The 15,917-nt window shown below is 40.0% G+C and overlaps 2 protein-coding genes across 3 annotated transcripts; both read right to left on the bottom strand.

Moving 5' to 3' along the window:
• Positions 1 to 317: 317 nt before the first annotated feature.
• batf (basic leucine zipper transcription factor, ATF-like) lies at positions 318 to 5,428 on the bottom strand. Its single transcript, XM_026318111.1, has 3 exons — positions 5,087 to 5,428; positions 4,005 to 4,109; positions 318 to 1,188 (listed from the first exon to the last, which is right to left on the bottom strand). Exons 1-3 carry the CDS (start codon positions 5,147 to 5,149, stop codon positions 985 to 987), a joined length of 372 nt encoding a protein of 123 aa, XP_026173896.1. The 5' UTR covers positions 5,150 to 5,428; the 3' UTR covers positions 318 to 984.
• A 4,987-nt stretch (positions 5,429 to 10,415) lies between these two features.
• zc3h14 (zinc finger CCCH-type containing 14) lies at positions 10,416 to 15,281 on the bottom strand. 2 transcript variants are annotated; one of them, XM_026319392.1, is made up of 17 exons: positions 15,150 to 15,281; positions 14,738 to 14,780; positions 14,530 to 14,644; positions 14,335 to 14,375; positions 13,999 to 14,167; positions 13,582 to 13,903; positions 13,273 to 13,433; positions 12,993 to 13,093; positions 12,718 to 12,876; positions 12,340 to 12,411; positions 12,070 to 12,226; positions 11,733 to 11,938; positions 11,480 to 11,618; positions 11,248 to 11,387; positions 11,026 to 11,108; positions 10,817 to 10,923; positions 10,416 to 10,609 (listed from the first exon to the last, which is right to left on the bottom strand). In XM_026319392.1, the coding sequence occupies exons 1-17, from the start codon at positions 15,183 to 15,185 to the stop codon at positions 10,606 to 10,608; spliced, it is 2,055 nt and encodes a 684-aa protein (XP_026175177.1). In that variant the 5' UTR covers positions 15,186 to 15,281; the 3' UTR covers positions 10,416 to 10,605. The 2 variants fall into 2 exon arrangements, with proteins under 2 accessions (XP_026175177.1, XP_026175178.1); XM_026319393.1 differs by having other exon boundaries at positions 13,582 to 13,900.
• Positions 15,282 to 15,917: the final 636 nt, after the last annotated feature.

Here is a 15,917-nt window from a genome sequence, read left to right as displayed (position 1 = left end):
CAGCATCATTTATTGCCTATTCCACTGTGGAATGCGCAAGAGGACAATGAGATAAAAACTCAGTTGTGTTCAACGATAAAAAAACAAAAAACAAACAAAAAAAAAAAAAATTCATACTCCCACAGTAGCTACAGGCTATTAATAAGTATTTTGGTGTTTTTGAAACAGAAGCTACTTTAACTTCGTCTCTCATGCTGGTAAACACTGCCATCTAGAGAATCATAGAAAACAAGTCTCCTCTTATCAGCACCAGTGCAGACTCTGCTGTCCTGACAAAGAAAAACACTGCGCAAAAGCAAAACAACCCCTCTTCAAGGTCAGAAATGATCACCTTAAAGGCATGACATTTAATAAATATCTCTGCTGGGACTTCTCACATATCAGCATTATCACCAGTACACAGTACAAAACCTTTTGAATGCCCCTTCTTCATAGCAATCTATTTGTTTTTGTTTTTTTCCTTTTGGTACATCTACACTTTTTTAGGATCTTTACATTCTTTTTGTCCACAATCAAATCTGTCAAAAGCTCCTGAGCATTTTTCAGTCAACATTTACACACTGAAACACACAATAACACGAGAAAGTCTAAACACGACAAGCATGACCAAGATATTCTCCATGACACTTAAAAATAAGCAAGTTACAAAAATATCATCTGAGTCACATGACATAGAGTAGATCGGATCTCAGTGTAAACATAGACTGGTGGATAAATCTACTCATCAAAGCCATTTAAAGTTCACAAACAGATATTACCGAGATAAAAGCAAATAGATGAGCAGAAGCTAAATAAATAGTTTTGAACACTGTATGTTACAGGTTGGGATCCATGCTGTCACTGTTGGGCAGACGTATTGGCTCATGTTACTCCTTGATCAGTTTTGAATAGTGACTATAGACACATCTCCAGTCAGTCTCTCTCCATTGAGGTCAGTCTTCTGTTTCACAGCACGTCTTCTGCCGTCTCAGTAGTCAAGTCAGGTCAGTGCTGGTAGTGTGGTACACTGATGTGCTGGTGGTAGCTGGTGTGGTGAGGAGGGTAGAGGATGTCGGGGGTCTGAGAAGTCAGACCGGTGCACAGAGGTTCATGGCTGCTCAGCACAGACGTCAGGTACTTGGCCTCCTCGGTCAGCTGCTTCACCTCTTTCCTCAGCGCAGCGTTCTCCTTCTCCAGGTTCTCGCTCTCCTGGAAACACACATTTCGACATGTTTAGCCCTGAGCACTTTCCAAAGCACAGCAGATTGTCTGTCGACTGGTCCACAGCCTGAAATAGCATCAATATGAGGTTGACATTTTTGGTTTTGAGTGAAATTTCTCAACCACCTCTAGATGGATTAATATGATATTTCCATTCATTTCCCCTCTAGGATAAAATTTAATAAATGTTTTTCTGATTTTTCATGTTGCACCGTCATTAGGTCACATTGAGAATTTGTCCAATACTGTGGTTTATGACCAATAAAAATTTAAAGCCCATTAACATGGCAAAACATTAGGCCATTCCCGATAAACATCAGCATGTTAGCACTGTCACTGTGAGTATGTTAGCATCCTGATGTTTGCATTTAGCATCAATGCACCACTGTGGTTAAGCATAACTTTACAGAAGTGCTAGCATGACTGCAGACTCTCAGCCTTGGTGCTAATTAGTTTCCATTCAGTCTGAGAGGTGTGAGCGTCAGCATGTAGATATGTGATCTATTGTGGGGTTGTGTCTATTAAAGCAGACAGTGATCTGAGACTGTGTCTCAGGCTTGTTTCTGCAAGGCCCCTTTTCATATTAGCACATGTACAATGTACAGTTAATGTAAAATGTGCTAAAACATAAGAAAACCCCAGCTATAGCAAGTTGATGCTAGTTTTATATTTGTTCAGAGCGGCCTCATAACAAGCTGTTATTATAAGTGAAATCAAGGATTTGTTTAAAAAGTCAGTTTTGCTTTACCAGACAGTATAAATTCAGTAATACAGGTAGATTCAATTTAAAATGCCAGAGAGAAACGATTTCAAAAACAGTCTGTATGACTTGTTTTTCTTCCTACAATAAAATTGAAAACACAGACACTATCCTTCAACTCTGAATACTGATTGAAAAACAAGCTGTTTATTATATATGAAGTCCTGGCTTCTCACTAAGCACTACAATCTGAAAAGTTGCCGTTATAACACTTTGCATGATGTTAGTATATTTTCCAAAACAATCTTTCCCATTTATCAACTTTGCTCTAGTTCTATTATCTCAAGTGTATTTTAGTAGTTTTTTTTTGTGTGTGTGTGGGAACAGCAAAGGAGAAATCTTCCATTTGGTTAATGAAAAGGTCATCACACCCTGGTCAAAGGATGATAAGACTGAGCAGTGGGTCCTTACTGTCACAGAACCTTTGGGCAAACCCCTGTGCTTGCGTCACTTAGCCAAATACAGCCCACTGCTATCAGAGCTTTACAAGAAGTGACAGCCTTTTTCTCCCCTACTGCCCACGACATACAATTTCATGCTCATTTACACAGAACAAAAAAAACTACTACTGAAGAAACAGGAAATAAGCTACAGTGTCATAGAGAGGGAAAATTCGCCTTCCTGTTTATCTAGTGAGACGATGAAGCAAAAACCACAGACTATGTTCTGTGGTCCCCTGGTGTTCTCTGTGACTGTGACAGGGTTTTAAAAAATTGATAGTACCCACATTTACACTGGATCTGCTGCTGCCTACAACAATGCTTTTCTGAAGGTCAAAATCTATTCAGTTCATCTGATAAAGTTCACAGAAACAACTGCTCTGAAAACATCATGGTGGACAGACTAGAATATGCCATAAATCATCTGTTCATGATCATGGGAGGCACACGGAGAGTAGGTATGTGGTCAGTGTGCTGAAATATGGATTGATGTACAAGCTTGAGAGCGCGTAGAGTTGTAGTACTTTATAAAGTACATAGGATAATTACATAAATGCTGGAAAACTCATTGTGTTTGCATACCTGTAGAATGTACATGCTGGGAAACTTAATATTTAACCTGGAAGGTGTGGCTTGCTTAAATAGACATAACCAAAGTAGTACTGTACAACTGGACTCTGAACACAGAGTCTGTCAGGTTTAACAGGTTAAAAAAAACGGAAGATGCAGCCTCTCATTGAGAAATACCTGCAAATCCAGATGTGCGGTTGTAGAACAGGAGAAACGCTTATACCGCTTTTAAAGTGTTTGTTTATTTATGAATAGACGCCCAGATCATTTGAAGCTGAAATAAAAGTGTGATCTCTTCTGGCACTGACTACCAGCTATCATATGAAATGAGCTTGATAAAAGAATAATGGCAACAGTGAATGAAGCGGCACTCCCAAACACACTCCTGTTGTCATATTCAGCACTGCGATCTCTGGTGCTGGAGTCTGCTGCAAAAGACAGTGATTGCCCACACATGCTAATTTATTCCTTAAGCTTCTGCAAACACACAGAGCAGCGTCCAAGTGTGCAACTCGACAGAAGCCATGACACATCGCCACATGGTCAGGTAGCATTTTGTAAATATAGTACAAATAGTACATTCCCAGAGGCTGCGACGTGTTGCATGGGCACTTAGAAACCATTACATTCTCTCTATGTCCATATGTCCTAGAGTTCGATGTGAAACTGATCAGTTGGCAAGACCCTCATGTTGCACAAACTACATTGTTTGTTTGCTATTAATAAAGGCAAAATATTCAGATGATATCTCTAACAAAAAATTCTATTTATTTATTTATGACATCTACATTTCATTACTATATATTTTCCAAGGATCCTCTACTGCTACATTTCCTAAACATCCTTTAGTGTGTATCTACTGTAGATACTGTTAACCAGCATTGCATTACTGTAAGGCCCGCGATACATGATGCTTTTCAAAGCTATAATTATACTAATAATATTTGTTTCGGCCAATGTCTTGAAAAAAAGTAGAAGTCAGTGTTGCCTGTGGTGCATAAATGAGTGTATGTTGCTAGGACAAAGCTTCTCACCAGGTGTAGGCTGTCGGCTTTCTGAGTTTGCCTCATCCTGCTCTTCTGAGCAGCAATCCGGTTCTTCTCCCTCCGCATCACCTTCTTCGCATCATCTGAGGAGCTCTAACAAAATACAAACACCTACAGTTAAATATGTGTCGTTACATAAACATCGAGTTGGCAAAACTGATATTTTTGGTATAGAGACTTTCCTGAACCTGAAAAAGTGAATTAGCCAGGAGCTCGTCGACTCAAATTAAACTACTGGCACTTGCTGGTGGGTTTATGTGTGAAAGTGTGTTATCTGTACTGTTATGACAGTTTGACAGCTTAACATTGTACCTAATGCAAAGGGCTGGGTCGGGGAGTGGCTGAATCATCGGTTGGGTATAACGCACAGCCTGTTTCATAATAAGTAATCCATTTCAAAATGCTGAGTCAGTTATACATCAAAGAAATAAACTACCTAACATCTACTAAAGCGTTACAGAGAAAACTCTACACCAACCACCGTGCAATGCATTAAAAATAGTGCATTTGAAAGTTTTTGTTTCCAAAATGCTGTGGAGCAATAAAAGGAACAACAATGTGCTTAGACACCAACACATGTGAAACTAGAGAGCACAGAGGATGATGGGCAGTGTCACACATGGACAGGAACCTACAGCTCTTATTGGCACAATGTCTGTTCAAATCATTCACAGATTGAGAACATGCACGAACAAAGGATTCCCACTATTTGAACAAGTGATGACTTTTTTTTTTTTTTTTTTTTGCAATTCACAAAAGCCTACACTTGAAGCGAGTCATGCCTCCAGCCCATGTGTGCATGTGAAACACTCTGAGAAACTGTGAAAAGAGCCAGCAAAGGCAGAACTAGAGTTCCTTTCACAGTGTAGCTGTGTCGCTGCCCACTAAACATGCATGAAACACCGCATTCAGTCAAAGATTTACAAGTAAGATTTAGTGTTTAATTCACAGGATGTGAAGCTAAAATTCAATTCTCGAAGCTCTAACTCAAGATATCTTCAGTCGAAGTAGGATGTGAACAGGTTTTGCCGAGAACATTATTTAGGAAGTGAATGGAAGTGCACACTTACCGGCCTGCTTCCAGGTGATGGGGACTTGTAGCTTGTGTCATTGCTGTCAGAGCCCTGAGCCATAGCCAACCGCAGCGACTGAAACCTTGTGTCTTTGTCCACTTCTGCTTTGTGTTTTTGAGTCTATGTGCGTGAGTGTATGTGTGTGATGTGGTGTGTGTGTGAGAGAGAGAAAGAGAGAGTCTGTGTAGCAGAACGAGTTGCTAAGAAGAACTTGGCTTACCACTTACTGAGCTATGAGTCTCTTTCTTCCCTCTTTTCTTTCCCTTTCTGTCACTCCTCCTTCTCTTTCACTCACTTGCTCATGCTCTTCCTTTCTTTCTCTCTCTCTCTTTCTCTCTCTCTCTCTCTTGCTCTCTCTCTCTCTCTCTCTCTCACTCTCTCTCTCTCTCTCTCTCTCTCTCTCTCTCTCTCTGACACATGTACACTGTGAGACTAGCTGTCTGTCTAATTAGCCATATCTGATGTGGCTTCTGGTAAGAATCTGGGTAAGTTGCATTAGACTGGAAGTCACATGTCTGATGGAAAGTTAATGCGCATAAGGTAATCTTGAAAACTCCAGAAAAATAACATACTGTGAGTTTTAGGAACAATTTGAATGAATATGGGAGGATACTGCCAGAGTCATAGAAATTCACTTAAGCATTTGTTTAAATGTGAAAAACATTTTTTTTTCAAAGAATCTAGTGTTTGGTAACAAACCTATGCAAATTCAAGAATGAATAAATTTCTCTTAAAACATAAGATCCCAGCCCTTTTTCATGTTTGATTATGTGTGTGTGTTAGATGGGCATTGCGGGCATGGGCATTCCCTTTTCCTCTTTTTTTAGCAGCCACATATGATACCATGTTTCGACCAAATCCTCAAGGGACACAGCATCCCTAAACTCCGCATGGATGACTGAGCTGCGTTATTTACACACGCTTTGTGGTAATTTCCAGAAGTGCACCACGCTCGCTCACTTGCTACACACCAGGTGCAACCAGCTGAGGCAATGTCAAGGGGCTCCCGAAAACCCCACCTAAATTCCCTCATTACATTTCACTTAAATGACTCTCTGTCTTAAGCAGTGGGGAATCTTCAAGAAAATGTACAATTTGGTTAAATATTATACAAATATTGGCTGCGGGGGGAATATAGGGGGAAAAAACATTCAGAAAAAAAAGAAGAAAAATTTTATGTTTTCCAACTATGACTTGAGTGTCAACCTGAGAAATCATTTGGGGGTGTTTACACATCGAAGCGTTAACGTTCGACGACTTCTGCGTATAATTCGAGGGGCGATGACTCTGAAACCGTAGAGCTATTTGCTCGTCTATTCTTTTCTTGTTTGCCCCCCATCATAAGGTAGCATTTGGTGGTGCAAGAACAAGATTTTCTTGTGAGAGAGAAAAAAAAAAAAAAAGAATCAGGACCAAAACAGCTTTGCTTGGCAGAACAGTCCTCCCACACAAAAACATGTTCCACCATCACAGGAATTTTGAAGAGCTTGGGCAAGGGCAGACATTTCTAATACTTGGCATTTAACACTGTCCAAAAGAGTTGAGACTGCAAAAAGAAAAGAGAGAACGAAGAAGAAAGCTGATTAGTCAGATTTAATTTAACCAGAACACAGACACAACACAACACAAATACAGACGCTTTGACTTAGCGTGGCCCAGTTTCTGAGCTGACTTTATTGCTAAACGTTAAATGACCTCAAGGAACTAGAAGTGCTGGGCAATGTGTATGTTAAACAAAAATCCATGAAATGTTAAGCATACTGTCATCATTTCAACATTCTATAGGTTTTCTATATGTCATTTTGATTTAGCAATTTAGCACAACTTTTCTGCCACATTTCTATTCCATCTGTGGATAATTAAAACAATGAGGGCTTTTAGCCTTCTTTAGCATTTTACCTTTGGTGTTCAATTAATCTCACAGACGCAACGAGAAGCTTGATGGCAGCTTCTCAGTGGCAATGCAGCTCACCCTTGCTCACGTAACATCAAACCTGAGGAAAATGTAATAGCGTTGACAGCTGATAAATTGTAATCAGTAATATCTTTCATTTTTCAAGGCCTCACTTGCCTAGAAAAACCCCTTGTGAGGCATTTATTTAGAGAGCTAACTGACATGCCCTCATTTGTGGTCTCTCTTCCCTGGAAGTGACTGTGGGAGGTTTCTAATAAGCACCAAAATTATTGAGAGAAAGTGAAGAGTTGTGTAGACGCTGATGACCGTAAAAACAACAGCACTGCCACACGTGTTGTGAGTATAATTATTCACTTCATAACAAAGATGAGTCACTGTAGAGAATATCTAAAGTCCAGTCTATTATTATATTATTATATCTATTATTATTATTATTTTCTCTATTTTTGGCCCAAACTTCAGTATAACACCTCAGATACAGATAAATTATTGGTTTACTTAAATGTATGATTTACAGTTTATTTTGACATTTGAGGTTTGTGGTTGACCAGAAAAGTCAAAGGCAAAAAATAAAATAAAGAGTGAGTGAGGCCTCCTGTGAATCTGAGAAATGACATGTATTCATATGAGGTTTAAAATATACTTTAGGTTCTTTTCTGGTTATTATTCAGACAGGTGCATTTTTTGACTTGGATGACACTGAAGTTATTCCAAAATGGTGTGTTCTTTGCACGTTGCATCAATTTAGATATGAGGCAACATTTCCTCAACATCCTGAATTGTGCTCATGAATAACCCACAAAGCAGTGTGGACAGCAGAGTATAAACATGTTTAAATATAATGTTAATCTATTAAATATAAAGGGCCAATATGAAAATCCACACAGGACAACTCATTCTTGTGTAACACTATGAAATTAAAGAAATTAGAGAGACAGTTTATGATACATTGGTATAGTGCCACATTTGAGTCATCCTAAAGGTACAATGTGTAATGTATCAGAATTATAAGGACTAGACTGTAGTATTAATTCAATAAATATGTTGCCATTAGTGTGTAACCACCAGAAAAGACCAACCTTTGCATTTTCTTAATCTTAGTATGAGCCTTTTTAAATCCACACAGGGAGCAGGTCTCCTATGTTCTGCTGCCATGTTTCTACAGGAGCCCAGGACGGACAAACCAAACACTGGAAAGGTCACGACCGCCAAACCCTCCCATGCTTCTGGAAACAAGGGGGTTCACAAGGTTGCACTGTGTCACCTTACAACTACATGCTGCTAAATCTTTGACATCATATACACTGAACTTTGTGGTTGTAATAGTGTTTTGTTTTTTTTTTGTTTGTTTTTTTTGTGGTCATAAATTACCCCCACCCACAGGACCAGATGAGTATTCACTATTGTTGATGTAGTTCCTGCTGCCCTCCAGGTGGAGGTGGTCTAGGTCTGTGTGTGTGACACTGGGCTAATTTCTGTCTATGATTAAACAAATACATCAACATTTTAAACTCATGAGCTGAAAATTATAGTTGTGTTATTCGCCTCTAAGCAAAATTAATGAATACATCCATGGTACAGAAACTACAACCGTGTAGACAGTCTGCTTGTTGGACTGATAATCCTAATAACCTAATAACCTAAAAATCTACTGTCATTTGAGGAGGGCCAGTGTTTCTGTGTTTCTTCCATCTGAGCTGCTGCTGCACTTTCCCTAGAACGAAACTAACGCCAAGATGATTAATGAAGGTGGATGGAAAAGTGATTCTGAGTAACTGAACAGGAAGCTCTTTAATGTTTGTAGACGTAGTTTGCCTCCACCTGCAGGACGAGCTGAGAAGAGGTGAGTGTGGTTGATGCAGTTGCAGCTGTCCTCCAGCAGGACGCGCTGTAGGCCGAGCTGTTTGTGTTGCTGTGGCTGTTCGTGGTGGACAAAAGAGACAAAGTATCGGGGCTGAAGCGGTCGTGTGATGTGAAGATATAATGTGTGACAGCGCTTTGTTGTGGAAAAAGACCGGGTCTCGCTGTATTACTCAGGCTGCACTACAGCGTCTATTCACGGGCGCGATCCCACTACTGAGCGGCACGGGGGCTTTGACCTGCTCCGTTTCCGACCTGGGCCGGTGCACCCCTCCTTAGGCGACCTGGTGGTCCCGGGCTCCCCCAGGAGCACCATATCGATACCGAACTTAGTGCGGACACCCGATCGGCATAGTCCGCTGCAGCTCAGAGCTCCTGAGCTCAAACGATCCGCCAGCCTTAGCCTCCCAGTAGCTTGGATTACAGGCGCGCGCCACCGCACCCGGCGAGGAGCTCACGAGCTCATCGGGCTTTAGTCTCTGACTAACGTGACGTCATCAGATACAGCTGTACAGCGCAGCCCCTCATTGAGACACATACTATTATGACACTATGTGCATTTTCTGATTGAATCAGTCCAATCACTGCATTCCAAAGTCCTTATAGCTAATTGTGACTCCATATCTTAGAATTAGGATTATCGATCTAATATCCATCTCATAAAAACTAGAAAGGATCTCATCAGTTACAGGTTAGAGGGAATGAGAAATAACAGACTGATGGGACAGGAATTGGAGATGAACTTGGCCAGGAATTAACAGGTTTTAAAGAGTTAAGTTTTAAAGTCATTTATATTTCCACATCATCTACTGCTTCTTAGCAATAAAGGAGCCATTAATAGTTCATTCAAATGTCCTTAGGTCATATCTAGTCTGAGACGATGATCTTGTAACTTTTCACAAACTGATATGTATCATCTGAGTTGCTGAGCTGAGTTTTCAAACGGAATAAGGGAACAGGGTTTATATTTTAAACTCCTAATACCTAGAAAGAATGATTCCACATTTATACTTCCCACACACAACCCATCTCAAAAATGAACTGCTATGTCCTGATGTTATTTCCAAATGATAGTTGTTAAAAATAACTTTGGAACAATTTTCTATATTTGAACTGTTTCTCATTAGTTGACTTTATTGTCATATTTCAAGAGAATGAAACTATTACAGCATAAAACTGCAGCCTTCTCAAACTAAACAAAGCCTAATAATGTATACAGTATATTGATGCAGAACAAAATTACATGAAGTCACTCAGGCATGATATTATTAAAAAAAAAAAAAATCATCTTTCACCTCCTTTTTCTGTTGGTAATGAGTAATGAAATCTTTAGACTTACTAGAAGAAAACCCATTCCACATACAGCATCTTTATTTTAATATAACTGCAAATTTCACTGTGTTATTCTGTTTTATGGTTGTGCTTTTGCACACAACTTATCCCTGAGCGTATCCTAGAGAATAAACATTAAACAGCCTAAAACTGTTTTCCTTGGCTTGGACAGTAAAAAAACAAAACAAAACAAAAAAATAAAAACATACGACAAAATGGTGAGGTAACACAATGTTCACTGTTCATGTGGAGATTTTTAATATTCTCAGAGCATAGGCAAAAAACCTGGCTGTTCATCTTACAAAACATTTAAAAATGAATTGTACAATAAAATAAAACAGGTCAATCCATGAATGAAAATTTAGAACAGATACAGATGATTTTCCAGAGCTTCACATCGTCGACTTTATTAGCTGTGAGAGAGAAAACTGTTAGTTGGTACAAAAGAATCTGACAAAACCACATGTTAATTTATTACTTTAATATCCAAATCATAATGAAAATTATAATTTTCAACTGCAATATGAACTCAGATGTAGACAATGACATTACTTAATTCATGCCTTCAGTTTCATTTTTTACTATGTAAGTTTCACTCTGTATTATCTCCATCTATTCACCTGCTCTGTGTTTTTGTCCACTTCAGGGCGTGTCTTGGAGGCACAGATTTAGTTGGGTGGTAAAAAGTACATCCAACTCGTTTACACTGCGCCGCGAAGCGACAAGGCTGTAGATAAGAGGGTCGGAGGTCAGAACTGCTCAGAATTGAAAACTAAACAGTAACATTTTGTCAAAGCTCCATGGCTGCACTTCAGAATGTTTTATTTACCTTGGGATGATAAAACACACAGTCCACTTTCTTGCAGTCCGGGAAGAAGCGACACACATTCGTAGTCTGGGCTGGCTGCTTTGCTGCGAACACAAACACACACACACTAAATCTAGTCATAGATGCAGACTGAAACATCTTAACATGCCATAATAAACCACAGGTAGCTACTAAAATAAAGCCAAAATCTGCTTTGTGATGATACAGTGAGAGGGAGAGCACCTGGCTTGAGCGGAGGAGCTGCTGTGCATCTGCGGCTGACATGAGTGAAGGGACAATCTGGCTTGGTACACCGGGCGTCATATTTACAATTAGGATGAACAAAGAGGCATTTGTCTCCAAACTTGCAGTTGGGAAAGGTCCTTTAAAAACACAAAACACATAAAAATCATAGATTATAATTCAGAGTGGGAAAATATTATCATCACTTCAGTGGGTCAATAGTAATACTTACTTGCACTGTGTTGTGGGGTGATGGTACATACACTCCTCCCCACTTTTACAGACTGGCCAGAACTTGCAGCGCTCCAAAACTTTCTGTTTCTTTAAAGGGACAGTGTCGTCTTCCGCCATCTCAACATCCATCATGTCATCTGCCAAAAGACAGGAGGTAGTTGAGGTATGAGCGACTATAGAACGTAGTTCAGTAAAAACACAAAACTTTCAGAATATTATAATACAATAAATATTCTGACAAAACCACACACCTTCCGATGATGTAACCACTCCCTGTAGTCTGTGAAGGACACTGACTTTGGACTCCGTGTTGACATGGACATTAGTCTCAGTGACTTTGGAGGGTGGTCTCACATCATCCAGGTCCATGTCGCCATCTGCAAGATTCTCCATCAGGCTTGGAACCCCATCTAATGTCACTATGAACTTTGGGCTGGTGTAGTCACCCCTCTCCTTACTAAGATTAAAAAAAAAAAAAAACATTCACAGACACAAGGACTAAATCAAATCTAAATAAAAGGTGTGAAAAAAAAAATCTAATAGCACATATTAACATCTATGTATGAATGGAGAGATATGTGTTTGCACCTGGCCTGGACGGTGCGTGGTAAGCCAGGCTGGACTCCGTCTTTGAGCTGAACATGCTGCTGAGTTTTGGTATGAGACTCTTCCAGCTGAGGTTTGCTCATTATGAAGGAGCGGGTATCGAAAGCTTTTGCCTCATTGCCTGCAGTGAGCTCAACACCTGTAGGGACATACAAATGCAGACACCCCCATTAACATTTAATTAAAACATTAAAACTTTAATTTCTTAAAGCTTTTTTCTAAATTTGCCCCATAAAAACAAAAGAACCTCACCATAGTTGCGTTGCTCTCTTACATCATTGCTCTGAGGTAACTGGAGGCGTGAAGCTAAAGATCTGGCTGGAGCTGTGACAGTAATGTAAAACCAAAAAGATAAACCAAACAACACAAAGAATAACACTAGACTCTTCTTCTAGTAGATCATTTTTAATTTATAATCTAAAAGTCATACACCAACTTTGCATGCTTGTTCAAAAACTTTGAAATTTTACAGGTACCCTAACAAATAATGAAAACATTTTTACATAGTTTTATTAGTATATTTAAATTGTGAATATAATAACATGATTCTGGCTTTTTGGGTAATGCTATTCAAAGCGATGCTCAGCAAAAGCAGACCTACACAGTGCATTAATTTTAGTGTTCACATACCAGGTGTTCTTGCAGGAGGCAGCTCTGCGGGGGTGTACGCAGGCACCCGGGGGGCCAGGCTGTGGAGGTGGTCCTGGACCAGCTGGATTGCAGCTGTCATGTCCTCACTACTGGCTAAACGAGTACGTGGTGCCACAGGGACAGTTTGCCTCTGTGGTACTATGGGACAAAGGCCAATGTAAAAAGTGTTAATGGCTTACAGTTAAAAGATAAGTGTGTCAATTTTCTAGATTTTTATTATTTTCAACAAATTCTGCACAAAGACAAAAACCAACTTGTGGGGTAAGTTGTAGTTTTGGTGATTGAGTCCTGAGCCTCAGAGATGGCCTTCAGAATCAGATTCCTGTTAGCTTGCTTGGCTGGAGGGAGAGTAGGCCTGAAAGAACACAGAACCGAGGAAGGAACATTATTTTTCTGGGTCTGACAAACAGTCCAGGACAAATCACATTAGCCAAGAAGTACAATAATGACTTGACCACTTATTACACAATATAGGCATTTGACAAAATGTTCCCAAAAAAAAAAAAAAAAATCATGCAGGCAGTTAACACTGACTTGCGTTCAGGTTTGGAGGGCAGGGAAACTCTACTGGACAGGCCTCTTCCCCCATAGTTTGAATCGTCCTCTTCCACATCATCACTGTCCTCATCTGCTGCCCGATTCACTCGCACCACTGAACTCGCTACAGGCGCCTTACGTTTCCGTGACAACTCCTCCTGTGAACATCATAGGTCAAATTATTATGAGTCCTTACAAAAAGTGTGCATGAGAAGCAAGGATAATTAGTGCAATCCTCTGACTGAAGTGACTTTTATGTTCTCCTGCTTTGAAAAGACCAACAATGTTCTCGTCTAATCACAGTACCTTACTGGACCCGGTTCTGGAGGTTCTGCTGCTTCTGCTGTCCTGCTGCCTGCTGTGGGAGGATCCTTCTGTAGGTCGAACTGTGTCTGCAGACCTAACCGATGTAAACTTGCTTTGACTTGGTCTGTATATTTCAGCTGTGGGTCTACTAGCTGCACGTGTTCGCCCACGGTTGGTGCCTATTTCTATGGTGTCCTCAGCAATGAGGTCGTCATCCATCTCTGGTTTGATGTCGATTACAGCGTCTGAGGGGAGCAGCTCCATGAGGGGTTTAACAGCGGAGGTAAGTCGAGAAGAACTCTTCTCTAATGCCCCCCTCCTGCTGTCGAGCAGATATTAAATGTTAATTTTCCAATTGCAGAATTTGTAATATTAAAGTCAAGAGCATGCAAACAACGTTTACAGAGCATTAGGTACCTGTCATGGGCAGAACTTGACACATGTGCTTCGGTCCTATCAGAGCCCGAGCTAGAAACTGTCAACACCTTCGACTCCGCTGATCTGTCATCTTCGCTTACAGATGATCGACTCTTCCCAGCCACAGCACTGCTGTCTGACTGGAGCGGATGTTTGAGTGATGCAGGCTCTTAAAAAAAAAAAAAAAAAATCACACAGATAAGCAATAAGAAAAGAGCACGTGCTAAAGTAAACATCCAAGGACACATGTGCTCATTAAATTTTCCCTTTAGTTGGTTAAAACATGTAGAATATTTTAAATATAAAGCTATATTCTTTAAATATAGACCGACTTACCAACGGCAACTGCTCTTAACTTCTCCAGGACGCCATGCAGCCTGAAAGAAGTCAACAAAGCCATGATATTGTAAAAACAGATATAATCATAATGTGTTTGGGGCAAAACACACATTCACAATCACACTGTATGTATAAAGAAAAAGAAATAAGACTTGAAAGTAAAAGAAAAAAGGTTCACTAGTTCGATCGTACCAGGCTGTGAACTTAATAGTGTTGTTTCCAAGGAATAGGGAGAGATCATCAGCCATCTGTTGGGCGGTCTTCTTGTTTGCTACCATCACCATAATATAGTCAGGAAGCTCTTCGTCTGAAACGGAAACAGAGAGGAATCACACACATACACATACACAGCATTGTCATGTTTGAACAAAGTGCCACCCAGCTGTGAGTTTTAACTTACCAATATATGCACCGATCTCTTGAAGCTTGCCCTTGATCGCAGCCTGAAACAGACCAAAAGTAACGATGTCATTGGGACAAAGCGTGGACACCGGACAGGCTGCACCGACGAGCTGCCATTCACTGATGGATTACTTAACCAATAACGTAACGCTACGTCGCACACAACACGAGTTTCCTTGGATTCAAACAACACGCTGCGAACACATCCTTAAACTCGACTTGCGAGTAACTTTTCGACAGACGCAGAAAAGCCTTTCTCCGCGCTGGTAAACAAAACCCGTGTTACCATAATGCTCGACTCGTAAACCGAGCTAACAAGCTAACGTTAGCGAGCGGCGTCAAATGCTGACGTCCAACAGACGTCAAAGACCGGAGCAAATCACGCACAAACAGCCCAAAACGTTACTCACCCTTATTTTCTTGCTGATCTCCGTCCCGATCTCCATGCTCGTGTTTCTGAGTGAGGAAAATAAGCAAATAAAAGACGTGATAATGTTCTCCAGCTCTGCCGCTAACAACCACCTGGGACAAATGTGACGCGGATCACGTGAACGAGGAAGGTAGCCGATCAGGAACAAAAATGTCCTTGTCGCTATGTGTGTATCTGATCGTTACAGATGTTTTTATTGTACCTGGAGATTCCATTAACTAATAAATAAATTTAAAAATATTAAAAATCTAAATACTGAGAAAGCAAGTGCAGAACACCTGTAGTAAGCTGAGTAAAAATCTTTATGAATGTATCTGTGTACAACTATTCAAGATAATCGATTTAAAGTGTGTATCTGTAGCTGATCAAAAATATCCCAGAATGGGACAAACAATTTATCACACAAAAAGAAAAAATATATAATAATTGCACTAAAACAAATGTAAGTACCTCAGAAAGCTGTAATAATCTTTTTCTCATATAAACTGGAGACACATATTTCCTTGTGAGCACACAGTTAAGTCAAATAAAGAAAGTTCCTATATTATAGATTTTTTTTAAAATTTCTTCAATGATAGAAATCAAAGTAAGCATAAAGAAATTTTCCAAATCTAAATGTTATATCCACAAGATGGCGCAACAGGCCAATAAGAACACACACTGCTATTCCTAAGCTTGATTCTATTAAACTGATGTAATTATAGACTTTGTACTTCATCTTAGACAATCTGTTCAGTTTTTAGTGGGC

This window comes from Mastacembelus armatus, chromosome 24 (assembly GCF_900324485.2).
Source record: "Mastacembelus armatus chromosome 24, fMasArm1.2, whole genome shotgun sequence".
Lineage (NCBI taxonomy): Eukaryota > Metazoa > Chordata > Actinopteri > Synbranchiformes > Mastacembelidae > Mastacembelus > Mastacembelus armatus.
The sequence above is the reverse complement of the archived record's forward strand: the minus strand, read 5'-3'. Positions and strand labels throughout refer to the sequence as shown.

What these genes read in the sequence shown, in the direction of transcription:
- zc3h14 (XM_026319392.1), bottom strand. Translation starts at nt 15,185, where the DNA reads ATGGAGATCGGGACGGAGATCAGCAAGAAAATAAGG. An exon ending in TCAAGTTCTGCCCATGACAG is followed by an intron (nt 13,904 to 13,998) that starts GTACCTAATGCT and finishes TCTGCTCGACAG; the next exon opens with CAGGAGGGGGGCATTAGAGA. An exon ending in CCAGAACCGGGTCCAGTAAG is followed by an intron (nt 13,434 to 13,581) that starts GTACTGTGATTA and finishes TGATGTTCACAG; the next exon opens with GAGGAGTTGTCACGGAAACG.
- batf (XM_026318111.1), bottom strand. Translation starts at nt 5,149, where the DNA reads ATGGCTCAGGGCTCTGACAGCAATGACACAAGCTACAAGTCCCCATCA. An exon ending in CATCACCTGGAAGCAGGCCG is followed by an intron (nt 4,110 to 5,086) that starts GTAAGTGTGCAC and finishes GTATTTTGTTAG; the next exon opens with AGCTCCTCAGATGATGCGAA. An exon ending in AAGCCGACAGCCTACACCTG is followed by an intron (nt 1,189 to 4,004) that starts GTGAGAAGCTTT and finishes GTGTGTTTCCAG; the next exon opens with GAGAGCGAGAACCTGGAGAA.